Source organism: Etheostoma cragini, chromosome 3, assembly GCF_013103735.1.
Source record: "Etheostoma cragini isolate CJK2018 chromosome 3, CSU_Ecrag_1.0, whole genome shotgun sequence".
Taxonomy (NCBI): Eukaryota; Metazoa; Chordata; class Actinopteri; order Perciformes; family Percidae; genus Etheostoma; species Etheostoma cragini.
The window spans coordinates 17,336,928-17,353,651 of NC_048409.1; the positions used below are offsets into that span (position 1 = coordinate 17,336,928).

A 16,724-nucleotide genomic window follows, 5' to 3' on the forward strand; every position below is an offset into this window, starting at 1 on the left:
TACTAGATACATACACACGTGTGTATATATACACACGTACTACATACATACATACACACGTGTATATATAAATTAAGAGAAAGAAACGTGAACTGCATTTTTTTATTTTGGCCTACTACCAGCTGCTAGAAGAGAATGAAACGTGGCATAGCAGTCAGCCTTCCTTCAACTAGGAAACAAGCAATCAGTAGAAATAATCTGTAGTTTAAACAAGAAACTTAATATCAACATAAGAGAGACTGAGAAAAGAATTTCACAAAGACTCTTTATTGCTGTATGACATACAAACAGCACACTCTGGACGGTTGATGTGTCGTGCTGTTTTTGGATTTGTTGGCTGGCTGTGTGACTGAATGCCTTTTGGCTGCCAGAGGGTATCAGTGTGGTCGACTAGCCTCCAAGCTGCTGCTGCAGACCTGTGGTACTCGGCTGCATGATGGATCGGGTGCAAAAGCCGAGTGTCCAACCTCTGTGGTCACCTCTAATGAAAAGCAGGCATGAGGAGACAGCTGCTTTCACTTCCTGGATCTCTTACTGTTTGGAAACTGTGAATCAATGTCATGTTGCACTGCAATCAGGGTTTTTTCGGGGGATAATCCACCATAGTGGTAGCACGCAGTACCAGTGTTTGTGGTATTTATGGAGTAGATAACTACACTTGCTACTTTTTGAGTAGATTCACCTTCATTCAGTTTGATTTAAATTGTTTCACCACACCTTTCTTGTTTAAACTGTTAAAGACATCATTTAGGGAAAATATGCTACTTCTGTTCATTTACCAGACTACCCGACTGTTACATGAAATGTTTTATCTTACCCTTAGTCCCGTATAAAAAAAAAACAAACAATTGAGGAGTTATGGTGCATCTGAAATCTTATCAAGTTTCAGTTGTTGCTCAGTGGAAAAATACTGTATCTCTGACGTTGGCCTTATTTTGTTGTTTGTGTTGCTAACGTTTAGCTAAAAGACTATTTATCTAACTTGTCTTATTTTCATAAACTGGCCTTGAAATAGTTAACACATGTAACGAACCATAACACCACAAATAGGCACTTTTACATTTCTGTAAATATTTGAATAAGTGAGCTTGAGAGGTGTTGATACATAAAAATGATTTAAAATCACTTGCCTGTTCTTAACTATTTTCTTCCTGCTTCCTGCATCTTTATGCTAAGCTAGGCTAACTTCATCCTGGCTCCAGCTCCATACTTAACATACAGACATGGCATTGATTCTCATCCCACATTTTGGAAAGAAAGTGAATTGGCAAAAATGAAATGTTTGATTATTATACATTTTTTTCCAGGGATATATTTCAGTTTTTTTTTCTTTTGCTTTCTATTTCTCATTAGCTTCTTCTCTCTCTACCCCATTAACTCTTAAATACCTCCATTACTTTCATTTCCTCCTTTTTTTATTTTTTTTGAAAGGATCTGCAAATTTATTTTCAAGCATGTGGGCTCCACAGCTTTACAAAGAGTGCATGATTTTACAAAATACTTCAGTAAGGCACTGCCTGCTCTGCATACGCCTTAACTGCCTGTCTAACCGAGAGGCTGGTCTGAGTGACTGGCTGATTGTTGTGCATGCTTACTCTGAAAAATTCCATTCAGTGAAAATCATAGCAGAGAATGAGGGCAGATAGACTTGATGGTTGCAGACTAAACAAAACGCGTGAAAGAAGAGAAGGAGTCCAATCACGTGTTGAACGAAACATGACCCGCGCCTCTGCTTTGTATCACTTTCTGTTGCTCTCTGTTAGTCTGGCATTGATTTTTGTTGATCTGCTGGGTGGACGTCTGCAGTTGTTGGATAATAAAGTGTAAGAACTGAAAAGAATTGTAGGTAATATTTTGCGTGTATTTCATAAGGGAATAGTGTTATCCAAACCACAGACTCTTGACATTGACGGATGTGCATTGAGCCATAAATGCAGGCGATATCTTCTAAAAATGTTCCTGACTGTTATATGATACACAGCTCTCCTTTAGTATTGACACTTATCATCACACTCATGTTGTAAGCAGCCATGTGTGCTGCATGGGACATGCTGTAATGAAGTCTTGAGAGAGAGGAGTATTCCTTGCCCCAGTATAAACACAGACAGAAGTGAAAACTCTGAGTGTTTGACTCGTAGCAGGCTCCACCTCTGTGTATTTTTATAAAGAAAGCGCACAAGTCAGCCATTATTCCTGGACCGCTCTCACATTGGCCCCGTTCCCAAAGAAAAGTCCAGTTTTGTTCACGTCTTAACTCCATCTCTCCCTCCAAACGCTGTCCATCTCCTCAGTCTATCGCTCTCTTGGTATGCAGCGTCATTACTATGGTATTCTATGGTACTTGTTGCAGCCAAAGCTCAACATATTTTTTTTCTCTTTGGGAAATAGCTCTCACACATCCTCCAGCATGTCAGCACAGTTACCACAGAAAATTAAAAAAGCCTCTTATCGCCACTACAGATAGACTTAACGTACCCCAGTTTTTTTTTAGGTTAATTAACCTTAAGATGTACATGAACATGGAATTATTTCTGCCTGAAGTGATTTGAAAAGAAAAAGGGTCCACTCTTGATGAAGATAAAGATCTGTTTAGTAGTGATTTAGACCTCCTTATATGCCTGTGTTGTCCCCTTAGAATGGATGTGCTCCGCTGGTTTCTAACAGTATTTCCTTATCCGTGTCTTTTCCTTGTAACTTTGTAAAGAAAAGGGCTTTATGAAAAATCCTAATAATAGACTGTATGACAGGGAACAGTCCCACTTTCCACTTTTAATATTTCATCCCTGTTATTTTTCCCTTTTGCATCTGATTCTGTACATCTGGTGCAAAACTTCAGTTTTTAAAGGTGTATTTGTAGTCAACTGCATATTTTTGTTAATTTAGTCTTGCTTTGCCAGACCTTCCTCCATTGCGTGAAGGAGGAGGTTCCTGCTAGTCCACACAGCATTCCTGGATGTAAAAGAAACGTTTTCTGGTTTATTGGCATGTTTTTAAACCAACCACAACCACCTTGGGCGGCGTTAAGCTCCGCTCAAAGCCACGGTGCCTCTGCAAAAAAGCCTCAGGAAGGAACTTGTTTTTGTGGAACGTGTACGTTCAAAATTGTTTTAGTCGCACAACAGAAAAGTCAGATTGGACAGAAAACTAGGCGTCTGGATTTAACTTCCAGAGATCTGAGCAGTTAAAATTCCAACACAAAGAAAGAGGAAGGTAATGGACATCTGGCCGAAAAGGACACGCGGCAGAATTTCCTGGCAGCAACAACACAATCCCAGAAGTGGAAGGTCATCGATAACGACTGTTTGTTATACGTGGTGTTGTGAAAAAGACACGTCTAATAGTATTTGTGTGCATCTTCCTACAGGTTGCCTACCTGGGTAAGGTGACTATCTCCGGGACCCAGTTCCTGTCTGGCTGCACAGAGTCGGCGGTGGTGGGTCTTGTGGAGCGTCGTGGCCTTGCTCAGCAGCAGGGCAGCTTCCCCGAAGGCAACTCTCTGCTGGAGATCCGGCCCTTCCAGGTGCGTCTTCACCACCTGGATGAGCACGGCGAGGCCTCAGTAACCATGGACACCTACCAGGTGGCGCGGATTGCCTACTGCACAGCTGACCACAGCGTCAGACCCAATGTATTTGCCTGGATCTACCGGGAGATCAACGATGACCTGACCTTCCAAATGGACTGCCATGCTGTGGAGTGTGAGAGCAAGCTGGAGGCCAAGAAATTGGCACACTCAATGATGGAGGCTTTCCGCAAGACTTTCCACAGCATGCGCAGCGACGGGCGCATCCACAAGAGTGGCTCATCGGACGACTTTGCTGAGGACTCGTCCACCCCCGAAGACTCGACCCCAGACGACGGTTGAACTAAAACTCCCCTAAACTCCTGATCTCCATCCTAACTAAGCGAGGGGTAACTGGAAGGATGGACGGATTACCTGTTCTCTCTCATTCTCCCACCTACTATCTCATTCTGTTATCAATTTGGAACAAAATTAAGTGAACCTGAGAACCAACACACCCAGGATAATGAAGTAGCTTTTTAATACTGTAAATGGAAGGTAGATGAAAATGGAGTTACAAAAGACCTACATTTACATGCAGGGATAGCAAAGTGCTGCCACATTAAATAAATGGCCCTCAAAGACCTACAGGGGTCCTTTAAAGACCTCTGCAAACGCTCTCAAGAGATTGACTCGACATTTCTATCTCCATTTTCAACCACTGTCGCTCCTGCACTCAGCAGAGACTCTGTTTGTGGTTCTTAAGCTTTTTCACCAAGGAAACAACAACGTTTAGTCCCTGTTCTTCTGACCCCAGCTCATGACAACCTATTGCTACACCTGCCATGTATGGACCCAGCAGAACAGGCCTGTGACCTATTTCCGGTCCCAAACCAGAGTTCATGTAACTGTTGGAGCACATAAATTCTTTAAATGTTTAATTATTTGGATTTCTGTTACAAAGCTTTTGACCTTGCTATTTGTAAATGAGGATGTGGAAAAAAAAAGCTAAGCCTTTAAGCACTATTCATTTTATCACTATGGTACCTTAGTCCAACCCCAAAATGATTGGCCGGCATGGCTGTCATGTGAACGATGGAACCGGAGCTTCTACCGCCATCTCCATATAATAGGTACTTACAAATTTAGAGTATGCATACGGTACCTGGAAGAATATAGGTGCTACATTGATGTTTAATTTTAGAAGTTCTCACTGGGCTGAAAGCCTTGGCCTGTCTGCGACACCTTAATCATCTACTTCTGTTTTGAGTATATCAAAATCCAGGCTGGATTTTGCCTGTCAGATTATGTGCTCAGTTTATGTGCCTCACTTTCCTCTCACATGAGTTTGGTCTCTTTCCCACGTCCCTATGTGTGTATGTGTGCCAACCTTTTCTGTTTTTGTTTTTTCTGCGTGTAGCTGTAATTGCTTACTTCTGTACTTTGTGTATATGAATGTACACATGAGTGCTTGTGTGTGTGTGTGTGTGTGTGTGTGTGTGTGTGTGTGTGTGTGTGTGTGTGTGTGTGTGTGTGTGTGTGTGTGTGTGTGTGTGTGTGTGTGTGTGTGTGTGTGTGTGTGTGTGTGTGTGTGTGTGTGTGTGTGTGTGTGTGTGTGTGTGTGTGTGTGTGTGTGTGTGTGTGTGTGTGTGTGTGTGTGTGCGTGTGCGCGTGTGCATGCATGCGTGTGCATGCATATGCATGCGTGCGTGAGAGTGAAAGAGAAAAGGTGAGGGAGGAGAAACATTTGGGGGGGGGGGGTTAAAATTATTAGCTAGAAGTAACTTCTCATCTCCCTTGAAGCATCCATTTTTGATGCTGAAGGAGGTGTTTTAAAATGAAGACATGGTACTGTGACCATTTGCCACGTTTTCTTGCTTTTATCTCGTATGAAATGAACACATGAGAGTCTGAATGTGCAAGTCGCAGAGGTTGTAGGACCCTGTAACACAGCCGTCCAAGATAATGACTGACACCTCCTGGCCTCTGCTGAATGTATGATGAGTCCAACGTGCTGTGAGTGCCTCACACCATCTCCGGTGACTTCAGTCTCCCATGATCTCCTCATGCTATCACAGATAAATTGTAGGGGACAGTTAGTGACCAATTTCACTCTGATCTGCTGCCTGCATTGAGGCACCATTGTGGGGTTAGAAACTCACCATGCCACTTTCTTCTTTTCTAACAGGACTGTATTGAACAGATTGGACGCCATCAGTAGAAACAGTCTTTGGTCAGTGACTCAAACTGATTAGGTGGGTCTGGTCAAAACAAACACACTCAAATATACACACCTACATACAATTATACATATATACACACACATTGTAATTGAAACTTGCTCAATAAGCTTATGTAAATACAAATGTATCACTTTCCGAATATTACAGCATAAATGTTGATAGCTATTTTAATTAAAACAAATGTTGAGGAACCATCATATGATACAAAAAAAGTGTTATAAAGCCTACTGTGAATAATGTGTGTGCGCGTGTGCGCGTGTATGTGTGCGCGTGTGTGTAAGTGATTGTATGTTGTAGGGAAGCATGCTGAGGGGTGTGTATGGACAGGCCAGAAGTGGGAAGGCGTGGGGGGGGGGGGGTCATGTGTCATGTCTGTCTGAAAGCTCAGACGTGCTTTAAATGTTTGAAAAATGTTACCTTAAGTGTTTTCTATACAGTGTTTGCAAAGATCAAGAACCAATTGCATATAAAGTATTTACCAAGAACAAGCACGTGATGGTGTGTTCTGTTTTGTCTCGAATCCACATCTCATGTCTCATTCTCCACTGTCACTACATCCCAAGTAAAACATTTTTTTAGTCTTTAAACTCACCTTGATGTTAACTTGTACATTCCCTGCTGTGGTTGCATGTGGGAGGGTAAATACAAAGAATGGTCAGTTTTAGAAAAAACCGAACCGGTAACTAGATGATGCGCTGACACTGCCAGGACAGATATAAAGCATAACCACACAGTCCTCCATACATGTTAGGAGTGGCAGTGGGTCAGTCCGTAGCGACTTGGCTTGGGAACCAGTGAGTTGCAGGTTCAAGTTCCTGTGCGAACCAAAGTATCAAGTGGGGACTGGTGGCTAGAGAGGTGCCAGTTCACCTCTGGGGCTTTGCCAAGGTGCCTTTGAGCAAGGCACCAAACCTCTCCATTAGTCCATGTATGTTAGGACATGTGTGTGGATTTTTGGCATGTGTGCAACAACAGAGGGAAGAAATGTAAATTCTCCATTGCGGAATCAATAAAGCATGTCTTAATTTTAATGCTGCAGCATACTGGAATGTGACTATTCTGAAACTTTGCAAGGTATAAAATCTGTTTTGGTGTGGTGTGTGTTTTAGGAATTGTTTGGATGCGACTTAAAGCCATAATGTAACACAAAGAGTTTAATGCCAAGTGTAGGTGGGGTGAGTGTTTTACAATCACTCATTTACTGCCCGTGGTCACTATTGGCCTAAACAAACTCTTAAACGTCACTTTATTAAGTTTATGGTATTTCCATGCATATTTCAGGTTTAAGTGTGACACTGCCTTTTTCCGTCCTCTGAAGGAGGTTTTTATGTTCCCATTCTTCACATTCCTTTTGTCTTTCTCAGATCTGTCTTTTATTGTGTTGTTGTGCTCCGGCCTCTCATCTGCCAGAATGTGGCAGACCTTGTCTCTTCAAAGTGCCCACATCAAGAACAAGATAACTAGCTGCTCTCTGCTTCTGTGGCTGGCGATCATTTTGCAGTTTAAGAGGCAGCAGAGAATTGGAGGCAAAATGGATGCTGTGAAGAATGTTGATGTGCGTTAAATGAGAACACTGCCTCCCTTTGGCAATAAAAGTTACAGCTTTTTCTGCTTTGAATTTTTTTTTTTTTTCAAAGAAGCCTTTTCATGTTGTCATAAACAATCCAATTCCTTATACATTACTTTTGAATATGGCAGGAGGGAAACAGATTGTTCTGCTGTTACATTATTAGCTCATTTGGGGTGGGGGTGGCAACAGAGGCTGCATTGTGTGCACCCTGATGCACCAAACTGACATTAATGTACATTGTGTAGACATTTCCTAAATTAAGTAATGGATTTCATTACACAGATGCAACGTTGAATCAGCCACAAACACATGAGATAATCTGACCACAATTACTGATAATCCTATCTACACTCAAAGTTTTATTACACTGTGTCAACAACGCCTTCTGCCCCTGTCTTTTCCTGCTCACTGTACACACGGTTCACTGTTTAGATGCCTCTGTCTTGGATCTATGCTGAGCATACAATCTCTGATTGCTCACCCATGTGTCTGACCCACTTCCACAGAGGGGCCCGGTGGGACCCAGAGAGAGGCTACCCCCGGCAGCCTGCGTCTCTGATCCATTGAGGCGTCAAGTCAGTCAGCACACAAAACCACTCTGTTACAACTCCAGCAGTCTGCTTTTCTTCTTTCAAGGTCCCAGAACCGCCTGTCTATCTACGCGGTAAGAGTCCACACGCTTGAGGTCTGGCTTGGGTTGGGAGCGGTGCCAATACTGGCTTCTAATCAGACTCCTCTTATTCGTTCACTACCTTTGCCTTACTCTCTTTATCTCTCAGCTGTCGCTTCCCAAGCAGGGGGCCTGGGCCTCTTGGAGAGAAAACTGTAAACATATGTGTTTAACGTGTGAAATGAACCAGGACCCGTTCACATTCTTTCTATCTCTGGCTTGACTGATGAAGCACACTTTAGGTTGTGGGGTTCAACATGGTGAAACAAGATTTAACCATTAAAACATTAAAAAAGCATTTGGGGTGAGTATTCCATAGTAGCCAGACAGATACAGTCTGTAATATGCAAAACATTACAGAAAACTAGTTTAAAATCTAAAGTACTGAAGGTAATCTATCTGCCAGACCTGAGGATGGATGATAAAAAGGACATCCTCAGTTAGATTGCAGTATTTCTTTCTGAAATACAAACTATTTCCTCTGATCATGTCCAGATCCCCTATAGCCTTCATATGATTTAAGATTCCTGTCATAATGAAATGTGGACTGGAATGAAGAGAAAGGAGGCGGGCGTCACAACCTAAGACTTCAGACTCTCAGCTAACCAAAGCCCTGAGGATTCAGTGCACATCGCTATTGTAATACATTTACAGATGAGATGCTGCCCTGAATCCTTGCAGACAGGAAATGTCTGGACGAAGATCCAGGAGGAGCTGGTTTGTCAGGAACAAGGCATAAGAGTCTGAAACAACAACCAACTAAATCAGATCCTGAAGCACAAATATCACTTTCTCTGTCTGTCCTACTGTTTAATGCTATTCAACTATCTACACACCTGTTGCTGTTCAGTTTTAATACAAGAAAATATCTCTAATAGTTTCTGAAGATATCATTTTCTTAAAGCACATGGCCTGTTTTGATGTGTTCATATTTGAAAGTTTCCAATATGAAAGTGAAAATTTGCTACACTAATTATCTGATATTTGACAAGCAACACATGATTCCAACAATGATGTGCTTTAGAGGTTTGATAGTATTGTTTTTTCACATTAAAGGAATAAGGTCTTTTGGAAAATAGGCTTTTTTTTGCAGAGAGCTTGATAATTAATCATTGCATTCCCAAAATGTCAAACTATTCCCAAACTTTTTTTTGTAAACGTTTATTCTCATGGTAGTTTTCTTGTTTTGCTATACTGAATTAAGCAGTTTCAATTATTTGTAGATTGTATGTTATTTATCCAAATTTTGCATATATGAGCAGCAGTGATTGTATTTGTCTTTGGCTTAATTGTGGGCTGATTTTGGCGGTTTGATGTTCAAGAAGGAGGGGTGGAAAGAAGCAGCAAGGAGATGCAGAGCATAGGCGAAAAGTGGAAAGAGTGGAGAAAAACAATAGGATGAATAGGTGACAGGAATGAAGACACTGCTCATCTGGTCGGGCATCTTGCACCCAGATGTTGAGAGGAGAGTTGGGTATTTCAGCTCTGTCACATCCTGCCGCTCAGGCCAAAATAACAGCTCGGAAAATAAACAACTGACCAAACTGTCTCATCGGTTGAGAATGAGGTCACAGACACGAATACATAGATGCCTGAAAAGACAAGGAAAAAAAAACTTAAAGGTGCAATATGTAATACTGACAGCTAGGGTTTAAAATAGCTACTGCAGTACAAATTTTAAATAGTGGAGAGAGTCTCTCCCTCCTCCCCAGACTCAAAGTTCACCGAGGTTTTCAGGCTGAGACCGCAGTATCCATAATCTCGCTTTGCCAGACCCTCTTGTGTTTCTAGACGCTTGTCTCACATAGCCAGAGATTACTTCACAGCACAGCGGAGTAGCTAACGTTAGATGCTGGCTATATTGACAGTCGGTGCTCACGCAGAACTCCGTAGCCAACTGACAGACACACTTTTTGGGCTTAGAATTACGGTAAGAACCATTAAAAACTCAACAACCTCACAGTCCTCTCCACCAGATGGACAGACACACTTCCTAGGCTTTGGATATTTTTCAAATAACACCACCTTGCCGTCCTCTCTACCCGACTAAGATACACACTTTATTGGCTTAGAATTACGGCAACAATCGCTAAACACACTGCAAACTCACAATCCTCTTTTCCCAATTTACAGCCCCCATCTCTTGGCTTAAAATAACTCACCATTGAACAGGCTACACGTTGTAAACCGTTAACGTAAGCAGTTAGCAGGGTTAGCATGACGGTGTTAGCAAGGACCAGTTTGGATCACTTTATTGGCTGTGTATCAATTTGTTTTTGCGAGTAACCAACTCGGGTACTCTAGCTGTATATAATTGAATGTGAGTACGCAAATGTTGAAATGACTAAACATGCCCGTCCCTAGTAGCCGTGATAAATTAGCCTAAAGCTAATTTGAAGCTAAGCTAATGGGTTTGTTACATCTCTGGCCATGCAACTGTTAGAAACAAGTTTTAGTTTTTTTGTTAGCTCGGGTAGAGTCTATCTCCGTTGAGCCCGTTGGTTTCTGGGTTTACGTTGTACAGGTATAGCTGGCAACCCGGCCTGGCTGTCAAACCGGGCAATTAACACACAGGTCAAAACACAAACAGAAATTCCGTCACGGAACAGAAATTTCTGGCATTAGCATTGTTGTCAGAAAAGATACTACTTCATCTTAGCATGTTTCCTTAATATCTGATGACGCATTGGGTCCATTTTGGGATTTATTACAGTAAATACTATACGTATTGGATCTTTGTGTTGTCTTCCTGTCAACCATGGTCACTTTTTTTCAACATTATTATCGCTTTTTCAGAAATTTTTGTTACTTTTTTCAATGTTGTGGGTGTTTTGTTTTTTTGTTGTTGTTTTTTTCAATATTTCTAATGCTGACATTTTCAGCACTTATTTTGATTTAGATTTTTTTTTTACTGAAAACGGGTCAAATTTGACCTGAGGACAACATGAGGGTTAAGACTTTCTGCTGCTGACATTACCTTATTCGTCCACTAGGTGTCATCATTGCTCAACATTTATTAACAAAAAAAAAAAGCAGATGTGCTGTTTGAAGAGGGATTGACTTCAATTAGATTGCAATAATTGAACTGCTGGTTATACATTTTTTAGATACCAGCATTTGCGATAGTTGTATTAATTGTTAAAATTTTTATAGTTATAGGCTGCTGAACTCATATCTTGAAGAAAGAGCTGCACTTATACTGCTATCTGAAAAGGTTGTATGTGTTTCTGTTTTCCTCCATTATTACAACGTAGCCTATTTATGCTTAAGAGATTTAAATAAAAATAACAATACTGAGGTAAGACAGACATGACCTGTTAAAACAGCATTCCTTGCACGTAATCTTAACGTTGGAGGTGCCAGGATTATTCCATTTCTTCACAGCCAGTACAGGCTTACCTTATTGAAAATGTCATGACTTCTGGATGGATGCCCCTTCATAATTGTTTCCTTTCCACATGTCAAAGGCTTTGAGAGGAACACAGAGATGAGATTATTGAGCATTGAACACGTATCATAGTGCCGGTTGATTACAAAACCGCAGATCCTGTTTTTAGTCCAGATATTCAGCATACTGCTGGATGTGACCTAAATAATGCCCTGTGAAGTGAAGTGAAATAATGTTTGCTCACATACTGTACAAATACATTTGTCAGTTTGGAGGCCATGCTGTCAAATTAAAAATCTCCTTTTTCCTAATCAATCATCAGCGTTATTTAGCACTGATAAAGCTGAAGGAGAGTGTTTCAGCCATGACTTTTGGCTAAGCCTTGTAGTAGTGGTCTACCTGCGTGGCGCAGCTGGTTTCATTCTGAAGCCCCAAAGCTCTACAGGTTGTAGGGAAGATACAGAATATAAGATGGAACTTATAGCACATCTTCTGAACACAGGACGGCTGTGTTATCGTTTCATCTGATTGTGAGTGTGTGGTGTGTTAGTGTATTTGTGCGAAAAGGATTCATAACCCAAATCCGAGATATGAGATGGACTTCATGTTTGTCACTAGTGATAGGATCGACATATTAAATGCACACAGTAAATATGTATCACTGTTGGACATACATTTCAAAGAAAGGATAGCTTAGAGTAGAGCTGACCACATTGACAATTAAATAATAGTGTGACTTTATATGTTTTCTACGTGTGGTGACTTGAATTCAGTCGCATAAAAAAGAAGAAAAGAAGAAAATGATTCACTTTTTAAAGCAAATAATCTTTTGGAATATTTAATCTATATTTTAAACATATTGTTTCGAGTTGACTTGCATTGTAAATAAAACAAATAACTGATGTCACAGAGACAAATTATTCTAAAATCAACTGGAAACCAGGTCAAAATGTAAGAAGTCCTCTTTTCAAGAGTCTGCTGCTTTACATACTGTAACAATATAAGAAATACAGATGACAACATGTAAGCCATAAATAATCTTCAGTCAAAATCCAAAGTTAACTGTTTGGAGAGTTTTAAAATAAAACTGAGCAACTGCTTGATTATCTTTATTAGATTAAGTTACAAAAAGATTTAGAAATAACTGGCACTCTAGTATTGTATCCGTAATTGTTGTGGGTTTGCTGCGAATGTTGCATCTATTTCAACATTGTCATTATTGTGTTGTAGAATATTTGAGGGACCCGACATTTTTATTTATTTATTGCATGCCAACAAATAAAACTCATAACAATCAGTTTAATCATAACAACATATGACAGTGCTGCGTCTAGGCCTATTTCTAACTAATTGGTTCATTAGCCAAACTTTTAGGAGATGAGTTTATATGTATGGAGCATACAGATGGGTGTTAATGAGAAAAACACACAGCCCTTTACAATCTTAAAGCCATCATCTGAACAGGGGCTATTAGTGGATGATAGAAGTTGTTTCTCAATAATCGGACACTGGAGCAAATAACATCAATACCAATACATTTGATTTAATCAACAACACTGAAGACTTCCCCATTTTTCTCACCGTCTATAGTGTCACTAAATTCTTTTTATTACTGTATGTGAGCAGCACGAGCTATCATGTCATTTTCATTCAGGGTTATGGCTCAGAATTCCGCAAGGTGACAAGGTGCTGTCAAGATTCACCGGGGACAGTAATGACTGACACTGCTGCAGGCTCTATGTGACTGTTTTCATTCACTGCGACTGATGAGTGTTTTCTGAGTGATACTTTGACACTGCTAACAAATCAGGCGATTGGTCAGATTATATCCAAAGCTACATCCAGAAGAAGACCCTAAATACAGGGAAAACAGTCAGGGTTCTGTGTGGGAACGTCATGGCCATCCATTTTACAGCAATCTGGTCAGGGTGAGATGAGAGTGAGCCTGAGTACAACAAAATGTGTACTTCCTCCCCTGTCCTCAGGTAGGCTACAGGAACTCTGCTGTCAGAATATATGGCTGAGCATCACAGTGCTGTCAGGTGTAATAATGTTGCTCATGGTCTGTCAGCACACTTTATTGAAGATAATCACCCTGTCTCCTCTCTTCAATACATAGGGACTGAAAAGGCCACAGGCCACTCTGTCTAGATGTAGGGGAACAACAATCTGTGCTACTGAAATAAGAAACAACCTCAGGACCCTTGCTGCTGTCAGTCTCAATGTACTGTATAATCTGACCTAAGGCATTTCTATAGTTGTTGGTTACATAATGTTGCATTAGTCTTACACACTAACTATGCTTTACAATAGAGTCACCTTTCTCTGCAGCTCCTGTTTAGCCTCGGCTACAGTAAGTATCCGCAGAACAAGTTATACCAGTAAGGGCTTTTATAAACCTGTGTATCTTTATTATGATCAGCTAATGCAATAAATTCTGAAATGAGCAAAGCATTTTGTCTGGTATTTGCAAAATATATCATCTTGATTAACCCTGAGCAGACTATTTTGTCTGAAATATTTAATCTGTCAGCAGTCTTCAGATCCTCAGGTGGCACGAGTTCTATGTTGTTGATCTTGTTTAAGCTCTGGAAATTGTCACAGTTTCATTGATACAAAGCACAACATTGCCTCACAAAGAGAGGCTGTATGAAATCCAAATAGCTGCTGTAGTTGAAAAGCCCCAGAAAACTTTGGGAGCTGAACTGAGGCTTACGTTACTGCACTCCATCTGGCTCAGAAAGATGCAGCTCACAGTATTGGCCAGTTTGGCTTGCTCAGGCTTGTCCAGGGATTCTACCCTAAAAGAAACAAGAAAGAAAAATAGGTGTCCACTTTCAGTAACTACAATTCCTCGCCCTGTGTTGTTGATGCCTAAGCCCACTGTGAGAAAAGCCGTTTTAGTTTGAGCCACAGTTTGAGCCCAAGAAACATGATGCCGAAGTGAACACTCAATGTGAGAAGCGGGTCACAGGTCGGAACATGTTATTGAGCCGTGGTGCCACAGTTGTAACTTTATGCATGTATTTTTTACTATGTAGAACCTCACTGTGCAAAAACATCCTTCTTCCTAAGCTTCCACAGTCAAAACAACGACACTAACCACCCCACTGTGAAGATTTCTGACACTTCACTGGCAGCAAACTGTTGTACTTTCTGCCGGAAGACACTACACTTGGTATACGAGTACAGAGCCAGTGACAGAGAAGCACTTTACCAGCTGAGACAAGGTCCTCAGCCACAGTCAAGTCCATCACCAGGGGAAACACATCAGCCTGAGACATCTGACACAATAAATCAACCTGAGTCCTTTTTTTGGCATGTTCAGCGTTACACTTATGTTCAGGGTTGCAGTCAATACACTATATTACAATATATTACAAAGTCAGTTGGTTTTGACACAAAGTAAAGAAAAAATCATTTTTTTCAAATTTATTCTCTGCAAATGGATAAAAACCGCAGATATTACATAATCTCTACTGTACACTGATACACTACACTTTATAATACACATCAATTTTATATTGTTTAATGATATGATTTTCTACTATCTTACACAAATAAGGGCTTATTTAACTCAATGTAGGCCAACTGAGTTCATTGGTTTGTTACTGGTTGACATGTTGATAGTGTTTTCCAGGGGGAATGATAAACTTGCATTAGATGTGTTTTCAGTAGAGCATTTGCATTTTAATTCGCCTTTTCTTAATCTTATTTTCAGAAATGTTTTAGAAAATTGAACTTTTCTTACTTAATTAACATAGTGAAAGTTAACCCATCTAGTCATTTCGGTCTTTACGTCTTATCTCTAAAACAATGTGTAAATATTGCATCAAGCTGAAATTCATATATTCACATTTTTCAGCTTCTCAAAACACTTTCACTTGTTACAGGTACATTTCACTGACATTTATACACTTTGAGATTGGACTGCATGGCCTGGGCTCAGAACCAACCTTCTGATTGATCGGCAAACGCTCTACCACTTGATCTGCAGCAGGCTTGAAAAGCAGCCCAAATGCCAAAATTCTAAACCGCAAGCAGAGTTGAGCAGAGGTTTTCAGCTTCACAAAGCTGACCAAATCCACTTTAGATGTTTTATAGAAAAAATATTGAAACCTACCACACACCTGTTTCTTCCCTTCAATAGATGCAGGAAGTCCTGCAATTTTGCCCCGTTTATTGGATGTTAACCAAACTTAAAACTTTGAAACTTGAAACTTAAACTTCGTATGTTTCAATTCGTGGTGTTAATGTCTCCATCAATTTCAGATGAACATTTTAAATGTAAATCTAAATTTAGATACATTTTAATGTCATCACCTCTATGGTCCGATGGCTTTTTTGTAGATCACATTGAGCAGCATATGTGGGAAAAATGTCAAGTAAATTGGAGTTGCGGCCGGAGGGGCGTTTTCTTTCCAAAACTGTTTTTTGATTGTTAATTGTAGCGGCACAATGTGGCAGATTGGACACATATTCGATTGATTGGACAGAGTTTTGTTTTTCTAGCTCATTCCAGCTCACGGGAATTTGAGCTGCGGTGGAAGATGACAAATAACACTAAACCGGGAGGAAAACAATAGGGTTCAAACCTCTTTAATTTGAACTGACATTGGTCCTTCAGTTAACCTTCTTCAAGTCCTGCAATGTGGCCGCTTGAATTCCGTTCTTCTCTTATTCTCAGCATGTCCAGGTGAATCCCTTCACATTTCTCTGGCCACTCTTTCCATACCTGAGCAGCTACATCTGCCTCCAGCCAAGGAGCCCACAGATCACTCAATCAACCTCTGACACAGGTCTGCTGAGCCTGGGAGCTTTAATTGCTTGTGAATTTTAACTTGCAAAGCCCCCAGAAGTGTAAGTCTCAAAGGAGCAGAAAATTGCAAAGTAGGTCAGGAGAGCTTGTAAGACTGTTTCCATTAACTGTCACCAACATGGACATTCTGTTGGTCTGTAAACAGATACCTTGTCAGTTGTCTGCATCCTTTATTGAAGGACAAAGGTGTGTGTGTGTGTGTGTGTGTGTGTGTGTGTCTGTGTGTGTGTGTTTCTGTTGCATGTGTCTAAGTAGTCCCTGGACTGCATGGGTTATCGCAACTTGCCTGTCAACATGTCACATCCCACCACAGCTCTGTTCTTGGAGAGTCAAGGCTGCAGGTGGAGCTGAGGGATGAGCGTTCAAAGGTGTGTGTGTGTGTGTGTGTGTGTGTGTGTGTGTGTGTGTGTGTGTGTGTGTGTGTGTGTCTCTGTGTGTGGGTGTGTGATATTGGAATCTTAAAAGATCCTTTGCATCATGTGCATTTAATGATCCAAACCAGAGGTACAGCACTGCACACAACTTGGTATTT

At 40.8% G+C, this 16,724-nt stretch overlaps 1 protein-coding gene across 2 annotated transcripts in view; it reads left to right on the forward strand.

Moving 5' to 3' along the window:
* The window catches only part of pid1 (phosphotyrosine interaction domain containing 1), a 38,043-nt gene extending 21,643 nt beyond the window's left edge, over positions 1–16,400 (forward strand). The window contains exons 3-4 of one of the 2 annotated variants that reach the window (XR_004656051.1): positions 3,365–4,884; positions 16,379–16,400. Coding sequence is in view for 1 of the 2 variants with exons in the window: in XM_034867321.1 (XP_034723212.1) it covers positions 3,365–3,865 (501 nt within the window). In the remaining variant the exon portion in view is untranslated. Of the gene's footprint in view, positions 1–3,364; positions 5,003–16,378 lie in introns of those variants that run through there. The other variant, XM_034867321.1, reaches the window with a different exon arrangement.
* Positions 16,401–16,724: the final 324 nt, after the last annotated feature.